Source organism: Dendrobates tinctorius, unplaced genomic scaffold, assembly GCF_039654945.1.
Source record: "Dendrobates tinctorius isolate UK_male_01 unplaced genomic scaffold, ASM3965494v1 ptg000019l, whole genome shotgun sequence".
NCBI lineage: Eukaryota > Metazoa > Chordata > Amphibia > Anura > Dendrobatidae > Dendrobates > Dendrobates tinctorius.
The window spans coordinates 51,298,535-51,317,200 of NW_027361687.1; the positions used below are offsets into that span (position 1 = coordinate 51,298,535).

General features: G+C 50.1%; 1 protein-coding gene across 1 annotated transcript; it reads left to right on the plus strand.

Annotated features, from left to right (window-relative positions):
- Positions 1 to 45: 45 nt before the first annotated feature.
- Positions 46 to 18,424, plus strand: SCNM1 (sodium channel modifier 1). The gene is made up of 8 exons (XM_073567009.1): positions 46 to 200; positions 384 to 454; positions 762 to 850; positions 929 to 1,026; positions 1,378 to 1,469; positions 8,181 to 8,332; positions 17,784 to 17,916; positions 18,044 to 18,424. Exons 1-8 carry the CDS (start codon positions 150 to 152, stop codon positions 18,141 to 18,143), a joined length of 786 nt encoding a protein of 261 aa, XP_073423110.1. The 5' UTR covers positions 46 to 149; the 3' UTR covers positions 18,144 to 18,424.
- The last annotated feature ends 242 nt before the right edge of the window (positions 18,425 to 18,666 follow it).

Sequence of the window (18,666 nt, forward strand, 5' to 3'; positions counted from 1 at the left end):
AGTGGGCCGTAGACGTCTTAACAATAAAAAACTACATATCCCGGAAAGCAATGGGCGACGAAAAACGTGCTAACGGGTGCGACCGAACGTGTGAACTACAGTTCCCATGAAGCTTTGCTCGGTGGTACGGTGGCCGCTTGGTGATAAAGATGTCTTTTAAACGGGAAGGGAATGACAGCAGCCAGCTGAACGTGCTGAAGGTGAGTTTTGGTGCTGGGGGACCGTCCATTTGCTGGAGGACTACAAGTTCAAGCATGGCTTTATCATGTATACAGGAAGTTCTTGCGCCCTTATTGTAATGTATATGGAGGCGGAGTCAAGGCGGCCACCAGTGAGGCCTTAAAGGGGAAAATCTAAAACCTACATTTTTTTTTTCTTTACAGAAGAGAAGAGTTGCTGACTTGTTGGCCAGTTACATCCCTGAGGACGAAGCGCTGCTCCTCAAGAATGGAAGGTACAAGATGTTCTGGTGACCTCCGCCTTAAAGGGGGAAACTCTACGGAGGTTCAGCTCTTAGCTTCGTGTATTCTCACTTACATCTTCTCGACAACAGGAAGTGTTCAGAACAGAGGTTGTCAGACATGAGCAGACCCCTCACTGCCCGTGTAGGAGCGATGCACAATGGTGGAAGGTCCTGCCGAGTCCCCGGACACTGCGGGGGCTTCTGCTGACAACCACACACATCGGCATGTCTAGTTGTCAGGAGTGTGAGGAGGCTGCACTGCATGGTAATGTGGGGTGTGTGTGCTGCCCCTTCCCAGGTACGCCTGCACCGTGTGTCACCACAGGCCGGTCTTCGATACCGTGGACATGCTAGCCGTGCATCGGAAAGGAAAGAAGCACACGGCTTGTGAGTAGAGGCTTTACTTCATGGTTTGTGGGGTCTTGTTGGGGTCCCGTTGGTTTATCTGCTCTCCCTCCCGTCCAGTTTTACAGAGGTTCTATGGGAAGAAGGCGGCTCACAGGAACGAGGTCCAGAAGCGGCAGCACGAGCAGTATGTCCGGGCGGAGGAGGCCGGGGAGCAGGTCTGTGCACCACGGGGTGACTGCACCCCCTAACTACCGCTCTCATATCCCACACAGGTGTCACAGCAGAACTACAGTGTGAGAGCCTCTTCCTGTACGCTGCCCCACTTTGTAGGCCTCTCTCTGCGGACTCGCGCTTTTCCGCTGACGTTGTATTTATTTGTAGGCCGCCTCTCTGAGGACCGTTGCCTTTCTGCAGATTGTCATCTCTCTTTGTAGGCCGCTTCTGTGGTTATCGCCTTTCTCTGTAGGCCACCTCCCTGGTGCCTGCCGGTGTATATGCGGTCAGATAATCCTCTAATTTCTGTAAATTGCCAATACCTGACATGAATCTCTCCTTTTTGCCTCCAGCTTCCGGCTCCTCTGCTGGAGCAGACCAGAAAGATTACCCAGCACGCACTGCTGAAAGCTGCGCCATATAACAGCTGCTGCACCAGACACAGGTACTAGGCTGCAATGCACCTTCATTTAGAGCAGGGGTGGGGAACATCCGGCCCGCGGGCCGTATGCAGCCCGCGATGTCATCTGGTGCGGCCCACAGCCACTTTGCCAGTTTTTTGGCCGCGGGCCCTTTAATTCAGAGAACTTGGTTCCCATCACAACTGCATCTGATTAGCAAAGCACATGCGCTGAGGGACATCATGTCTCCGCCAACTCCTGGGGGGACTCGTTCCAGTGAGTGAGCTGCTTGCAGTCAGAGGCACCTCCTGCCGGCATGGCGGCTCCCGCCTGGCCCCCTCCCGAGTATCGTGTGAGTACGTGCTGTGCCCCTCATGTCGGGCACCGCTCAGGATGGCAGTCGCTCTGCTGTCTAGTTCTGTCACCTTCCAGCTCTGAGGGGTCACTGCTATCCCTAGGAAGCAGCAGCAGCTGGTGTGTGGAGGTGTATTGCCTCCCCTCTGCCCAGATTTGTACTCATGGTCAGCTCCAAACAAGGGCCAGGTGGCTCTGTAGTGGCATTGCCAGCTCATAGACCAATCTGGATATGAATAGTGCTGAAGGTAGTCATTAGGTATTGCTCACCATAGGCAGCAATGGCCACTCTGGGAGCCTCTGTGCCAGCTTCTGCTGTACTCTGTATTCTGTGCACCCTCCCAGCCAAAGCAAAGGGGAGAATGTCTCAGCTTGGTAAGGGAGGTAAGTTATTATTATTATTATTATTTATTGTTATAGCGCCATTTATTCCATGGCGCTTTACATGTGAGGGGGGTATACATAAAAACAAGTACAATAGTCTTAAACAATACAAGTCATAACTGGTACAGGAGGAGAGAGGACCCTGCCCGCGAGGGCTCACAATCTTCAAGGGATGGGTGATAATACAGTAGGCGAGGGTAGAGCTGGTCGTGCAGCGGTTTGGTCGATCGGTGGTTACTGCAGGTTATAGGCTTGTCGGAAGAGGTGGGTCTTCAGGCTCTTTTTGAAGGTTTCGATGGTAGGTGAGAGTCTGATATGTTGTGGTAGAGAGTTCCAGAGTAGGGGAGATGCGCGAGAGAAATCTTGTATGCGATTGTGGGAAGAGGAGATAAGAGGGGAGTAGAGAAGGAGATCTTGTGAGGATCGGAGGTTGCGTGCAGGAAAGTACCGGGAGACGAGGTCACAGATGTATGGAGGAGACAAGTTGTGGATGGCTTTGTATGTCATGGTTAGGGTTTTGTAATGGAGTCTCTGGGCAATTGGGAGCCAGTGAAGGGATTGACAGAGGGGAGAAGCTGGGGAATAGCGGGGGGACAGGTGGATTAGTCGGGCAGCAGAGTTTAGAATAGATTGGAGGGGTGCGAGAGTGTTTGAGGGGAGGCCACAGAGCATGAGGTTGCAGTAGTCAAGGCGAGAGATGATGAGGGCATGGACTAGGGTTTTTGCAGATTCTTGGGTGAGGAATGAACGGATGCGTGAAATATTTTTGAGTTGAAGTCGGCAGGAAGTGGAAAGGGTTTGGATATGTGGTTTGAAGGAGAGATCAGCATCAAGGATTACTCCGAGGCAGCGAGCTTGTGGGACTGGGGAGAGTGGGCAGTCATTTACTGTAATTGATAGGTTCGTAGGGGGGGTCACGTGAGATGGGGGAAAGATGATGAATTCTGTTTTGTCCATGTTGAGTTTCAGATATCTAGTGGAGAAGAAGGATGAAATAGTGGACAGACATTGAGGGACAAGTTAGAGCCTTTCCTGTTTGCTGGCTGCCCTTCTGCAGAGTTCCTGCAAGGCAGGGCTTCCATGCAACATGTCTGGAGATCACCACTCTTAGTGCAAGCTGACATGGCTGCACTGGCATGCATGTACTCTCTGCAAAAACTACGCAGCCCACTGCATCTTGTCAGCAAGCAACTAGTTAAAAATTCCATGCACGCTTAATTTAATATTTTTCTCTTTTTTTTTATATTGAATTTTTTTTCATGGTTGCAGCCAGTGGCGGATTATAATGAGGTCATTCTGGGCGGTAGCCCAGGGCCCAGTGGTGTGGGGGGGCCCACCAGCCCATGGAAAATTGCCCCATTATAATCCGCCATCATAGCGCCACGCCACCCCATGTACCGACCCCTTCCTCCCCCTCCCAGACCCACCGGCCACCGCAGCGCCAGCCCCTCACTAATAAATGCCTGCTCTGTGCGCACAGGACCTGTGATGAGGTCACAGGAGGGGAGGAGTCAGGGGTTGCATGATCAGGGGCCTTTCAGTGGAAGCCCCTGATCATGTGACACCTGACTCCTCCCCTCCTGTGACCTCATCACAGGTCCTGTGCACGCAGCCCTCCATGTATTGTATGTGGGACTGCTGTGCTGGTTGTTATGGTGCTGGATGAGGAAATTATGTGTGGGGTCAGGAGGGGTTTACAGGGTGAATGTAGCTGGATGTGTGTGTGCGAGGTGTACAGAGCAGAGCCGTGAATGTGCGAGGTTTACAGAGCTGAGCGTGTGCGATGTGTGTGGAGCAGAGCCGCGTGTGTGCGAGGTGTACGGAGCGAAGCTGCGTCTGTGTGCGAGGTGTACGGAGGGAAGCTGCGTCTGTGTGCGAGGTGTACGGAGGGAAGCCATGTGTGTACTGAGTGGAGCCGTGTGTACAAGGCATACAAAGCGGAACCGTGTGTGTATGAGGTGTGCGGAGCCATGCGTGTACAAGGTGTATGATGTGGAGCATTCATACCTCCCAACCGTCCCAGATTTTGAGTCTGCCCCACTGCCCCGACCGGGAGCTTACTTTTCCCGCGGACACAGGAGTATACGGCGGAGCACTTGAAAACTCGCACGTGACATTCCATCGGAAGTGACGTGCTGGAAGCTGACCGGAGGAGATTGTGACGGAACCATGGAGGCACTTCAGGGAATGCTTCAGATCATCACCACGTCCTATGTCCTCTTCCGACAGCACGGACAGCGGGATCTCCTTGGACTCGGGGATGTCGGCCATGTGAGTGGATCATGATATGTCCTGCACCAGGAGGCTCAGGTGGGCACTACAATGTGACCCGGGCTGGTATAGTATCTTTATAGAATCTTTCTTTCCTTGTCTTTCTTTCTCTCTGTTCTTTCTTTATTTCTCTCTTTGTTCCTTCTTTCCCCTCTTTCTTTCTCTCTCCCTCTCTCTTCTTTCTTTCTTTCTTTCTTTCTTTCTTTCTTTCTTTCTTTCTTTCTTTCTTTCCTCTCTTTCTTTTTTCTCTGTTCCTTTTTCTGTCCCCTCTTTCTTTCTCTCTGTTCTTTCTTCCTTTCTCTCTCTCTTTCTTTCTTCTTTCTTTCTTTATCTCTGTTCTTTCTTTCTCTCTCCTTCCTTTCTCTTTTTTCTTTCGCTGTTCTTTCTTTCTTTTCCTCAGTACCAGTCAGTGTGTGCCCACAGTACCAGCCACTGTGCCCTCAGTACCAGTCAGTGTGATCAGCAGTGCTAAATGGGTATGGTTGGGGCGTGTACATGGGTGTGACTAGTTGTGAAATGAGTGTGCTCGGGCGGCCGGTAACCAATCATCCTAGTGGAAGTCATCTGTTTCCATCAACTTTGTTATATGTGGGCAGTGGGCACCTCTAGTAAGGTGGGCACGAGATGGCGGGTCTTGTCACCTCTGCCTCACACATAAGTTAATATGAGGTGTACTTTATTCCTGCCACATTTCTTTCTTGGCCTACTGAGAGAAATGTTTGACCAGTTGAAAGTTATACAACCTGAGGATTGTGCATGTGTGCGTTGCCCGCATATATATATATTTACTTCGACCCCTATATAAACCCTGCCCATCCGCCTGCCGTCCACTTTCCCATGCTCCTGTTCCAATTCCAATCCTGGGGTCTTTTTTGGTCCCCCCCCCCCCCTTGGTCCTCCACATGCTGAACATCTCGGACATGACTAACATTGCGCAATGTGCGCTTGTTCGTCGCCAGATGCAGCGTCATGTCCAGTGTGTGAGGAGACTGTGACTTGTCTGTGGCGTTAACCCCTCTGCTGACACGTTGGGCACAGCCTGTGATGAGGAGCGTCTCTTCCTGTGTATCCGGCTTCAGGCTGCACATCGTAGGCTGCTTCTTCTATCTTGGGAAGTTCATGAAGCAGAAGCCTCTGTGTGACTCGTGAAGTAATTTGTCTGACAGGTCATGGGTCCAGGTCAGCAGGTGATTGCAGACTATTAGCTGGTTTCGATGTTAGGTACAGGTGAGTCAGGACTAGATGTTAGGTGGAAACCTTCCAGTATTTATAAGGCCTTGTGCACACGCTGAGTATTTGGTGAGTTTTTCACTCCGTATTTGTAAGGCCTCATGGACACCCTAAGCATTTGGTGTTTTTTACCTCAGTATTTGTGAGGCCTCGTTTACACGTTGCGTATTTGCAGAGGTGTTTTTTTTTTTTACCTCAGTATTTAACCCCTTCCCGCCCCTTGACGCACTGTATGCGTCATGAAAACTAGTGACTTCCCGACCCCGCCACAGAGTCTGAACAGCCCGGGGCCCTTGCTACCCTTAATCCACCCCTGGTTGCAGCTTTAGGCATTTACTACTTAGCATTTTTCTTATTTTTTGCATGCTCATTTGTGATTTTATTTTGCAAAGTTACAAATTATTTCTTGTGCACTTTTATATTTGCAGGCATTTTACTATCATTTTTTTAAATTTTTTTTTTTTTTTTATAATTCTGCAGTTGCATTTTCTTTCTTGCAAGTTATTTTGTATTTGCATTTTACTGACGCAAGCTTAGAAAACCATTTGGGAGTAGCAACATCATTAATACCTCCCAACATAGCAGGCCTCACCAAAGAGAAGTCCTTCCAGCCATCACATTAGGTGGGAGTTAAAGGGAACCTGGCACCAGGTTTGGCCGATACACGTTATGGCCACTGCCTTTCGGGGCTGATGTGTAGTATTCTATATTGCTGTATATCTGCCCTCGATCTGATCTGTAAGAGAAGAAAAATAATTTTTTTTTTTTATATTCACATGGGGGCGGGGCGGTCCGGTCCGATGGGTGTCGCTGGTCCTGGTGCGGTGTCTCCCATCTTCTTACGATCCCAGTCCTTTTTGCTTCATTTGGATGACGCGTCCCTGCATCATCCACACAGTCTCCATGGAATCACGCTCCTGCGCAGGCGTACTTATCTGCCCTGTTGAGGGCAGAGCACAGTCCTGCAGTGTGCAGGTGCCGGGAAATGTCAGAGAAGCCCAGCGCCTGCGCACTGCAGGACGTTGCTCTGCCCTCAACAGGGCAGATAAGTACGCCTGTGCAGGAGCGTGATTCCAGGGAGACTGTGTGGATGATGCAGGGATGCGTCATCCACATGAAGCAAGCAGGAGAACTGGGATCGTAAGAAGATGGGAGGTTCTGGACCAGGACCAGCGACTTCCATCGGACCAGACCGCCCCAGGTGAGTATAAGTTATTTTTCTTCTCTTACAGGTCGGATCGGGGGCAGATATACAGCATTATAGAACTCTGTATATCAGCCCTGAAAGGCAGTGTCCGTAACCCGTATTGGCCAAACCTGGTGACAGGTTCCCTTTAAATGTATGAATAAATATTAAGTTAATAATTTTATACGGCCCCCGAACGCCTTTATAAAATTCCAAATGGCCCTTGGCTGAAAAAAGGTTCCCCACCCCTGATTTAGAGAGAGATGATATAAGCCTCCCATAGTGTCTTTAACCCCTGGAGCTTTTTTCGGTTTTACTTTTTCGTTTTTCGCTTCCCTCCAAGTGCGGTGAAATTCCCAAAAAAAAAGTGCAATCCCACACTTGTTTTTTTGTTGTTTTTTTTTTTTTGCTAGATTCACTAAATGTTAAAACTGACCTGTGATTATGATTCTCCAGGTCATTATGAGTTCATAGATGCCAAACATGTCTAGGTTTTTTTTTTTTTATGTAAGTGGTGAAAAAAAATTCCAAAGTTTGCTAAAAAAAAAAAAAAAAATAGGCCATTTTCCGAGACCCGCAGTGTCTCCATTTTTTTGTGATCTCGTGTTGGGTGAGGGCTTATTTTTTGTGCACTGAACTGAAGTTTTTAACAATACCATTTTGGTGCAGATACGATCTTTTGATCGCCCGTTATTGCATTTTAATGCAATGTCGCGGCGACCAAAAAAGCGTAGTTTTGATGATTTTTTTTTTTTTTTTTTTCTCTCCACAACACCATTCAGCGATCAGGCTAATCTTCTTTTTTCTTTTTTTTTTTTTTTTTTTTTTCTTTTGAATGGGACAAAGGGGGGGTGATTTAAACGTTTGTTTTATTTTTTTCATATTTTTAAAAACTTTTTTTATACTTTTGGCATAGAGGCGATGATCGTAGCTGAATTGCAGACTTGCTATGAGCACTGGCCACAGGGTGGAGCTCACAGCAAGCAGGCACTAACAACCATAGAGGTCTCCAGGAGACCTCTGGCTGTCATGCCAGCAAACCGGTGACCCACGATCACGTGATGCGGGTCACCAGTGGGCGGGTTTCTGGTCAGATGGCCAGAAGCGCGAATTAAATGCTGCTCTCAGCATCGCGATTCCACCCGCGGCTATTGTGGGCACTTGTCAGCTGTTCAAAATAGCTGACATGTGCTGAGAAAGATGTGGGCTCACCGCCGGGGTCCGACATCGGCATACTATTACGCCCAATGTCAGAAAGGAGTTAATTGGAGAGATGGCCCTGTTGCTATTGATTAACACTTTTCTTTTTTTAATTCTATTTTTTTTCCAGGCCTGAAGAAGTGAGAAGGAAAGGAAGCTCTTCTGAGGTTGGGGGGTCTACCCAGCCCATATCTTCTCTAAGTAACCGTCAAGTATGTATACAACATGGCCAACCCAAGACCCCTGCAGAGACATCCTGTCCTGAGCCGAGCAGCTCCACAGGTGACAGCAGTGAAGGGTTAAACGTATTCATTCTTTATTTCTACTGGTCCTGAGTTACATCCTGTATTATACTCCAGAGCTGCACTCACTATTCTGCTGGTGCAGTCACTGTGTACATACAGTACTGATCCTGTGCTGATCCTGAGTTACATCCTGTATTATACCCCAGAGTTGCACTCACTATTCTGCTGGTGCAGTCACTGTGTACATACAGTACTGATCCTGTGCTGATCCTGAGTTACATCCTGTATTATACCCCAGAGTTGCACTCACTATTCTGCTGGTGCAGTCACTGTGTACATACATTACATTATTGATCCTGAGTTACATCATGTATTATACTCCAGAGCTGCGCTCACTATTCTGCTGGTGCAATCACTGTGTACATACATTACATTACTGATCCTGAGTTACATCCTGTATTATACTCCAGAGCTGCACTCACTATTCTGCTGGTGCAGTCACTGTGTACATACATTACATTACTGATCCTGTACTGATCCTGAGTTACATCCTGTATTATACCCCAGAGCTGCACTCATTATTCTGCTGGTGCAGTCACTGTGTACATACATTACTGGTCCTGAGTTACATCCTGTATTATACCCCAGAGCTGCACTCACTATTCTGCTGGTGCAGTCACTGTGTACATACATTACATTACTGATCCTGAGTTACATCCTGTATTATACCCCAGAGCTGTACTCACTATTCTGCTGGTGCAGTCACTGTGTACATACATTACTGATTCTGTACTGATCCTGAGTTATATCCTGTATTATACCCCAGAGCTGCACTCACTATTCTGCTGGTGCAGTCACTGTGTACAAACATTACATTACTGACCATTACTGATCCTGAGTTATATCCTGTATTATACCCTAGAGCTGCACTCACTATTCTGCTGGTGCAGTCACTGTGTACATACATTACATTACTGATCCTGTACTGATCCTGAGTTACATCCTGTATTATACCCTAGAGCTGCACTCACTATTCTGCTGGTGCAGTCACTGTGTACATACAGGATGTAACTCCGTATCAGTAGTGTATCTCTTTTTTTATTATAAAACTACAAAACTTAGACAAAACTTACAGACAAACTCAATAAAAAAACATTATTCATAAACCCCAAATGTCCAATGTCCAGCAGAAAAATATTCCTCTTTCATTAATACCCACCAGCAAGGGATGAGACCTCAACCTATATTTTTTTTTTTTTTCCCCTCATACACTCATACCCACGCATTCACCCCTAGAAATAGAAAAACAATTCGGCCAACTGCCCTAAAGAAAGTAAATAGGCCACCTGGCCAAACTTAATTATAATATATCAAAAAAGAGGTCTGCACTTGAGACCGAAACGTCGCCACATGGGCTATTAAAAAGCACTTTATCCTAAAATTTCATATACTGTGCTGCCTCTATCTTTTTTGATTTTCTATTCATAAGGACTGGTATGTGCCTGGGAGGCTTTGCACCCTACTTTTCCTGTGCTGTTGATAGAGATAGAATATATATATATATATCTCTCTATCTCTATCTAATTACAGACCAAAAGTTTGGACACACCTTCTCATTCACAGAGTTTTCTTTATTTTCATGACTATGAAAATTGTAGATGCACTCTGAAGGCATCAAAACTATGAATTAACACATGTGGAATTATATAATTAACAAAAAAGTGTGAAACAACTGAAAATATGTCTTATATTCTAGGTTCTTCAAAGTAGCCACCTTTTGCTTACTGTTTTGCACACTTTTGGCATTCTCACCGGAAATGGTCTTCCAACAGCATTCCTAATCATCTCTTCCCTGGGGAGGACTTTCCGCTGAGTAGACACTGTGCATTCCACGTGTAGAGCCTAGTTACTAAACTAAGAAAACGGTGCCCCGATCTCAGCCACCAAGGGACCTGAATGCCCCATAGGCACACTCCACATACGAAAGGTCTGCCAGCCAATGGAAGCACCACCCTGCTGTAGACCTCTGTATTAAAGGGACACCGAAGCAGGAAGTGCTCCATGCTTTCAAGCATACCGCCACACTCCTCGCGGGGACAATCCCGGTCATCAGAGCTCCTGCACTTCAGGTTGTCCCTCACATACAGCTTCCCATGGAAGAAGCGCCAAGTCCCAAAACTTGAAGGGGATCCGCTCAGAGTTCAATAACCCGAGCCTCACCTCCAGATCCCGGCTTGGGCAATCCCTGAGCACCAGGGGCTTCTGAAAGTGGGTAAACAGGACCCTATTGTCAAGAAACCTTCTCGACATGATCCTGATCTCCCAGATCCCACCAACGGATCACCTTCAGAACCCCAGGGTAACATGAGGTGTACAAAGGTCCGTCACCTGCCCTCCTGTCTCCCATTCCTGGAAGAAAGGCTGAAAGGAGAATACCCACAGAGGAGCCCTCTCTAACCAGAGGTTGGTGATGTTTGCCGTAAGAAAGGTGTTTAGAAACACCATTGGGTTGACCATACCCAACCCTCCTAGTCTCCTCGTGCGGTACGTGACCTCCCTCTTGATTAGGTTCAGCCTATTTCCCCATAATAATTGGAGAAACAGGCTGTAGACCCGTGTCCAAAGAGGCTCTGGCAAGATGCAAACGCTGCCTAGATATATTGGCAAAGGAAGCAAATAGCCCTTGGCAAGACTAAGGGGCCCGTCACACATAGCGTTGATTTTGTGACGCATCAGCAATCTCAGTGACCGCCCCGCACCCCCCCCCCCCCCCCCCCCAAGCCGGGTATCGCTGACCGTGCAGAAATGTCCTGGGCCATTTTTTTTATCGTTGGTCTCCCGCTGGTCAGCAACGATCAGCGAGCTCCCAGCGCTGTAAGCAGATGCTGGGAGCTGGTATCCAAGGTAAGCAGCGGGTAACTAAGTGCCGCACACGCTTAGATACCCGATATATACCTTGGATATCAGCTCTCAGCGCGAGCACGCTGGTATCCAAGGTGCACAGCGGGTAACTAAGCGACGCGCGCGCTTAGTTACCCGATATTTACCTTGGATACCAGCGTCTTCACTGGTCCTGATCGCTGGTGTGTCTGCCTGTTTGGCAGCTCACCAGCGATCATGTAGCAATGCACCAGTGATCCTGACCAGGTCGTATCGTTGGGATCGCTGGTGCATCGTTTGGTGTGACAGGACCTTAACCGTTTCGCCTAGGGTCAAAGACCAACCCTTTTACTGATCCACCTTCCGGGCGGCAATCTTAAGTCTGCCTTCCCAGTTTTGCTGGGGATAGTCCCCCGGGCCGAAACTGATGCCTAATATTTTTGCTGTGGCCTGAGGCCCTGGAATGGTGTCTAGGAGATCAAAACTTGGATCTCCCCCTCCTAGCCAGAGACTCTCACACTTGTCCCGGTTGATCATGGACCCGGATGCCACTGAGTAGCGTTCAACCTCAGACATGACCCAATCTGCCTCCTCTCTCGAGGATACAAAAAGGGAAATGTCGTCAGCGTACGCCACTACCATCAAGGCGGCCTCTGGCTCCACCTGGTCCATCCCGACTCCCACCAACGGTCCGCGCTCCACCCTCCTTAAAAGGGGGTCGATCTTGAACACTTATAACAGTGGGCTCAGAGGACATCCCTGGCGGACACCAGACATCACCTCAAAAGGGTGTCCGACCCAACCATTCACGAGCAGAAAAGTCTCTGCCCCATTGTATAAAACTCTCAACTTATCAACAAACCCCCCCAGGCAGACCATACCTCAGAAGGACGGACAAGAGTTACTCATGGTTAACCCGGTCAAAGGCCTTCGCCTGGTCTAAGGACAGCAAGTACCCCCCCCCCCCCTTCCAGTGTCCTGCCCTGCTCCACTGCCTCTCAGACACCGAGCACAGCCCTAAATATACTACGGCCTGGAACAGAGCAGTGCTGGCCCCCAAAAGGACCCGGGGCGGAAACTACACCAACCGATTGAAAAGCTCCTTTGCCAGAACCTTTCGGTCCTTATTGAGAAGCGCTATTGTACGCCAATTATCAATACGGGACGAGTCTTTACCCTTTGACAGTATAATCAGGGCTAACTTCCTCATTGAACTGGGCAGAATGTCCGAGGAGAGGCACTCATTAAATACCTCAGTCAAAAGGGGGACCAAAGAGTCCCTAAAAGTCTTATAGAACTCGGATGTTAAACAATTCGGACCGGGCGACTTTTTGGGCCAGAGCCCATTGATCGCCCGTCTCACTTCCTCTTCCCTGATTGCTTCTGCCAAAACATGAAGAGGGGTCATTCCCCCCCCCCGGCTCAGGGATGTTTTCAGCCAGGAAAGCAGACATCTCATCCCGATGAGGATCCCTCCTCCCCCAAGAGGTGTGAGTAGAAGGATCTAACCACCTCCAGGATCCCTGATTTGGATCTGTTCAGGGACTCCATACTGTCGATCAGTCCTGTCACCATCTTACAATTCACTGGCAACCTGCAGTTTCTGTAAGGGTGGGGCGAGCGGTACCTCCTGAAATCCCTCTCAGAAACCAAGGATGTGTGCCTATCATACTGGTACCCCTTGAGCAAGGTCTTCACCCTGGAGATTTCCTCTCGGTACTCTCCAGCCGATACAGGCGGTACCTGTTCAGGCCCCTGAGGCTTGCGACCCTTCTTTTGAAGATCTCCCATCACTCAGACTTACTGCTACAAAGACTCGAGAGGTACCTGGCTCTGAAGAAATTTCTTCCAGAAGAGACGAATTCAGCTTCCATAGGCCTCTCCCCATCCGGGGAGTCTCTGTAACATTTAAAGTGAAGAAAATTAAACCGTGATTGGAGAACTCAACCTCAGCAGCGGACACTGCAAAAGAGACGGCTTCCTCCTATAAAAAAACCTATCTATTCTAGACCTACTGCTTCCCCTATAAAAGGTGAAACCCCCATGAGCTGGGGTGTGCCGGATGTGGACATCCACCAGGCGAGTTTAGCTTACTATACTATTCAAGGCTACGCTATCATAAGCCAGCCGATCTACGGGGCATCCCCTATCACGGAGTCTAGTTATAATATTAAAATCACCACCGAAGACCACCTGCCGGCTCGTAAAACGATAGGGCTTGATCCTCATGAAGAGACCTTTACGGTCCAACTTTTATTGCGGGCCATAGATATTGATGAGCCGAAGCTCCTGTCCCCTCATGAAGACGTCAAGGACCAAACATCTCCCCATTTCTACCTCGATCACCCGTCTGCATTCCACCTCCGCGGTCTTAAAAAGGACCGCTATACGGCTCGGCCGCAAGAGACCAGTATGAAGGCCCACTCCTCCATTCCCTCTTTGCTTTGTAGATGGACCCCAGGTCCGTTAGTCTAGTCTCCTGCAAAAATAAAATATCAGCCTCAACCTGGGTGAAAAAAATTAAAGGCCATAAATGTAGCCTTATCTGACTTTATGCTGGCAACATTCTTCGACGCCAGAGTCAACGGGGTAGTTTCCGCCATCATGGGTGATTGGGTTAGATGGCGTGTTTTTTAACCGTACCCCCTCCCGCCCTGGATTTCCTCTCCCCCTCTTTAGAGACACCGAGGTGTCCATATCCTCCTCTACAGCACTGGACACCTCCTTCCCAGAACTAGATTCCTCGCCCCTGGACCCTCCGAGGTGGTTCCCCCTCCCCTCCCCCAGAGGACGGACCTCGCCGAAGGCACCCCAGGTGTTGCGTCCGGCCCCTCACCCCCGACCTCTGACACAGCAGAGTCATCGAGGGCTTGGAACCAATTGGAGAGGCGGATCAGAGGGGAGCCGGTGAGCCCTTTCGTAGGCACCCTAGTGGTCGGGGGGGGGGGGGGGCATTAGATTTTTTTAACCTTGTTCTTCCTCTTCTTCCGACTCTTACTGGTACGATTGTCACCCTTTTTTTTTTTTTTTTTTTAGGCTACTCCACCGCCTTTTCATCCAGACTTTCATACTGGGAAGAGTTATCAGAAGCAGCCAAGTTCTCCCTCTCCATCCTCTGGATCTCTTCTCCCCCAGGGTGTCAAAGGCTTTGGCTGCCGCCTCCAGGGTGGGGGAAGTCGTCACCCCAGTTACCTGAGGCTTATCCTGCCCCCTGCCCTTATGGCGGCGCCTCACCTGTTGCCACTGGTGGGCAGATGTACCTGCCTCGCCTTTCCTCACTGACCCCTCAGCTCACCTCAGGCCTCAGCCCCTGCAGAAGTTGCACCACCGGAGCCCCCCCCCCCCCTTGGCTCCCCCCTGCCAGGCCAGATATGGTGGTGGAAAAGGAGCGGGGGTAGCGGCTGTACGGGTGACCTAGGTCACCACACGGGTGACACCTAACGTCACCACAGGCCGCGGCAAGATGACCGACCCTGCCACACAAGGCATACTTCTGCACCTTGCATCCTGCGCTGAAGTGGCGGGAATCCTCGCACCTGTGGCAGACCTTCGGTTGCCCCTTGTAGAAGATCTGGATTCTGTCCCTCCCCAGAAATGCTGAGGAGGGGATGTGGGTGACCGTACCTCCTGAAACCTTCAACTTTACCATGAAGGTCCAGCCCCCTGACCAAATGCCAAACTTGTCCCTATTTTTCTTAGGGACCTCCGTGACTTCCCCATAACTAGAAAGCCACGTCCTGATGCCAAATAACTCATAAGACCGGGGGTGCAGATTGACCAGCCCCCTCCTCCCACTACCATCAGACACCCCATTCGCACTTGCCACCTTAGACACACTGCCACTCGCATCCTCAACCACAGACCCTTCCATACCCACACCCTCCTCATCCACTCCATCAGTCACCCCACTCTCACTCACATGCACACTGGGGTCAATATCATTTTGCCTCACTTTTTGGGTATTTCCAGGTTTTGTTTCGCCACTGCTACTGTCACCTACTGGTGGCAACTTCCCTACCGGGGGGTTCTGCACACATAGTGCTGCTGTCCCTTTAAGAATTGTGCTGCCATAGGGTTTAAGCAGCACTGCCCGCACAGCATGCAGAGCCTTCCCCCTCACTAGCAGGGAAGAAGCCAGGAACAGTCCCACCTTCATCTCCATCCTGCCTTGTTGCCGGCACCCCCACCGCAGGTAAGCCCCCAGACTTAGGGGACCCCGCCAGAGAAGCACCCTTGCTGCTGCAGCTGCAGTCTCTGCTCCATTGCTGACCAAGATCATTTTTTTTTTCCTTTGGTTGGGAAGCCACGCCTCCAGCTGCACAGCTATCCAAAACTGCACCCACATGGGCAGCGGGTGCCGAGGAGGCCACGCCTCCCGGGACCGGCCACATCGGGACCCCCAGAGCTGACCCGGAGTCTGGTCCACCCCCAGGGGCCCCCCGGTGGTACCAGTCTCCTGGGGCACAGCGCCCCACCACCACACACCCTGGGCCACAAACAGGCTGGCCACAGCAACTCCAGCGGCTAGCCCCAGGCTAAATCACTCCCCCTCAGCGTCCACCGGTGGTGGGCCCCTAGCGCAGGGGGCCCCGTCTTCACCGCAGACCCCGCGAGGGGAGCCGACCCCACCATTTTCTTTCTATGAGTCGGCTCTGCCGGAGCCGCAGGCCCCTCCCCCTTCACTTTACTAGGTGCCTGGGTCCCCAGAAGTGATCCAGTTTTAACGGATCCGTAAATGGGGGACCCAGACACCCCAGCGCTCACCACCGGAGATGCGGTCCCGGCTGTCACTCTCTTGCCCACCACTGGGCCACCCTCCACATCATGCTCCATATCGGACACATCACTACCCCTTCCGTTACCACAAACAGGCAGCGCCCTGCGTGTCATGGCCTGTAATCTCCCTGCTCCCTTGCTATGGACCCATAACAGAGCCCGAGCCGGGGTTGGTAGCGGGTGCCACACAGTGGGACGGGGGCCCCACACAAATTTCTGCACAGTAGATATTTTCTTCTTATTCCTTTTCTTAGCCTTTCTCATCATCCCCCTCCTGGTTGCCACGTCGTCTCATCCCCAAACCTCAGCTGGTTAAAACGGACCGGGGACTCGATCTGCCGGATCTGCTGCATGACAAGGCAGCTCCCCTCACTGCTACTACTACCACCATCCTCATCCTCCCCCTCACTCCCGCTGCCTTCTGAAGTTCCAGAATCTGACGGGAGAGCCACTTGCTCGGGGGCTATCCCACTATGCGACGCCTGGAGATCTCTTACCCGGCCACCAGGCGGTGGGTAGGGCACAACCTCCTCCTCACATTCCTCTTCCTCATCTTCCTCCACCGCCTGGCCGGAGCTCCGTGGCCACTCCGGAGACCCACCGGTCATGGCTCTGAGCCGGTCGTCGTTCTCCAGCTGCTATTCACGGAAGGGCCCGTTGCCAGCCAGGATCTCACATCTCCGGCTTTCCATGTCTCCTATGGATTTTTTTTTTTTATTTTCCTGACCGTGGCGGATAGCTCGGCATTCTTGTTGCCGGAGGCCCTGTTAGACCTCTCCTTAGCTACCCTCAACTCCCCCAGAGGTATCTTAGCTTCCTTGAGGCGTCCTCATATTCACAGAGGTTCACATGGATGTGGGAACCATAGGCCACCGTGGATTCTTTCGCCACCTTGGTGCCCCAATCAAGAGGCACCGCTGCAGCACCCCTGCTCGTACTCGGCCTACCTCTGGGGGAAGGAGCCGCCATGGCCTCGGGGGTCCTGCAAGTTTTCATGCTGGATCCCTTGCCTGATCCTTGGCCAGGTCTTGTGACCCTAGCCGGAATGGGAGTCCTCCCACCCCCAGCCGGCTTGGACCGGGAGGTGGGAGCCGGGGGCCCAGCCCCAGAGGCCAGTCCCAAAATGAGCCGCCTTTCCTGGGAAGGGGGCAGACAAAGTCCTGGATGGAAAACTTTACCTCCCTTCCCAGGAGCTCTCTCTAGGCAGCACACACAGAGCATATGGCAAGCAAGCTCCGCCTCTTCCTGTAGGATACTCCAGGGCTGCACTCACTATTCTGCTGGTGCAGTCACTGTTTACATACATTACATTACTTATCCTGTACTGATCCTGAGTTACATCAAGTATTATCCGCCAGAGCTGCACTCACTATTCTGCTGGTGCAGTTACTGTGTACATACATTACATTACTGATCCTGAGCTACATCCTGTATTATACCCCAGAGCTGCACTCACTATTCTGCTGGTGCAGTCACTGTTTACATACATTACATTACTTATCCTGTACTGATCCTGAGTTACATCAAGTATTATCCGCCAGAGCTGCACTCACTATTCTGCTGGTGCAGTTACTGTGTACATACATTACATTACTGATCCTGAGTTACATCCTGTATTATACTCCAGAGCTGCACTCACTATTCTGCTGATGCAGTCACTGTGTACTTACATTACATTACTGATCCTGAGTTACATCCTGTATTATACACCAGAGCTGCCCTTGCTATTCTGCTTATGCAATCTCTGTATACATGCATGTGTGGTGCTGATATAACCTAGGTACAGACATGTGTATACATTCAACAGATACCGATGTGTCGTCATTTCTTAGGTAGTTGCACAGAATCACAATCAAAGAAAGAGAGTAAAAACAAGAAGATGCAGAAGTCTTCAGAGAAAGGAGAGGATGCTGCCAATGACCCTGAGAGAAGGCGAATGATGGAGCACTACCTGTCCCTGAGGAGGTAAGAACACCTTGCCTGGGATAAATTACTGCTGAGCACCATAGTACCGCCATATGGTGACCCCCCCCCCCCCCTCCCCCTTGGTCAGTCAGTTTGTGGCGGTGTCTCATTCCTCCTCTCTCCGCAGCTCCGGATGGATTCCTGACGGCGCAGGAAAATGGGTGAAAGATGAAAATGTTGAGTTTGACTCTGATGAAGAAGAGCCTCCACCAATTCCACCTCCCTGATATGCAGTGCAGGGCCAGAAATGTAGACAACTATCTACTGGCCTCTTCTGCCTACTATTAAAAGGGTTGTCCAGCCTAAAATGAGAAGTCTGCAGTCACTCTGTGTGACTCCAGACTTATGAACCCCCCCCCTCCCCCTTCCGTGCCCTGATTAACTTGCAGTTGAACTGATGGCCTGCCAGAGGGCGCTATATCATCAAGAATCTTGTGTTGTACGTGTGTATTTTGTATTTATTATTCTTGCAAAAGAATGCAGTATATAAAATATTTTTTTTGCAAAATTTTGTCTTGTTTTGGCTATACAAAAATACAAGTGGGCAGCATAAGGGAAATTTAAACTTCTAATATCATCTGTAGAAATTACCAAGTGGCTAACGGCTTACATGCCATAATCAGGGCTATTTTGACCGGTCAATAATCCTACTGCCAAACAAAATATCAGCTCTAATGTGAGTAATAACATGACATTCTATGTATAGTTCTGTACGCAGAAGCACTAGAGGCTGAGAATATGAACAAGTCA

Coding starts and splice junctions, on each gene's coding strand:
- SCNM1 (XM_073567009.1), top strand. CDS start 150: ATGTCTTTTAAACGGGAAGGGAATGACAGCAGCCAGCTGAACGTGCTG. Junction 201..383: donor GCCAGCTGAACGTGCTGAAG/GTGAGTTTTGGT, acceptor TTTTCTTTACAG/AAGAGAAGAGTTGCTGACTT. Junction 851..928: donor AGGAAAGAAGCACACGGCTT/GTGAGTAGAGGC, acceptor CCTCCCGTCCAG/TTTTACAGAGGTTCTATGGG.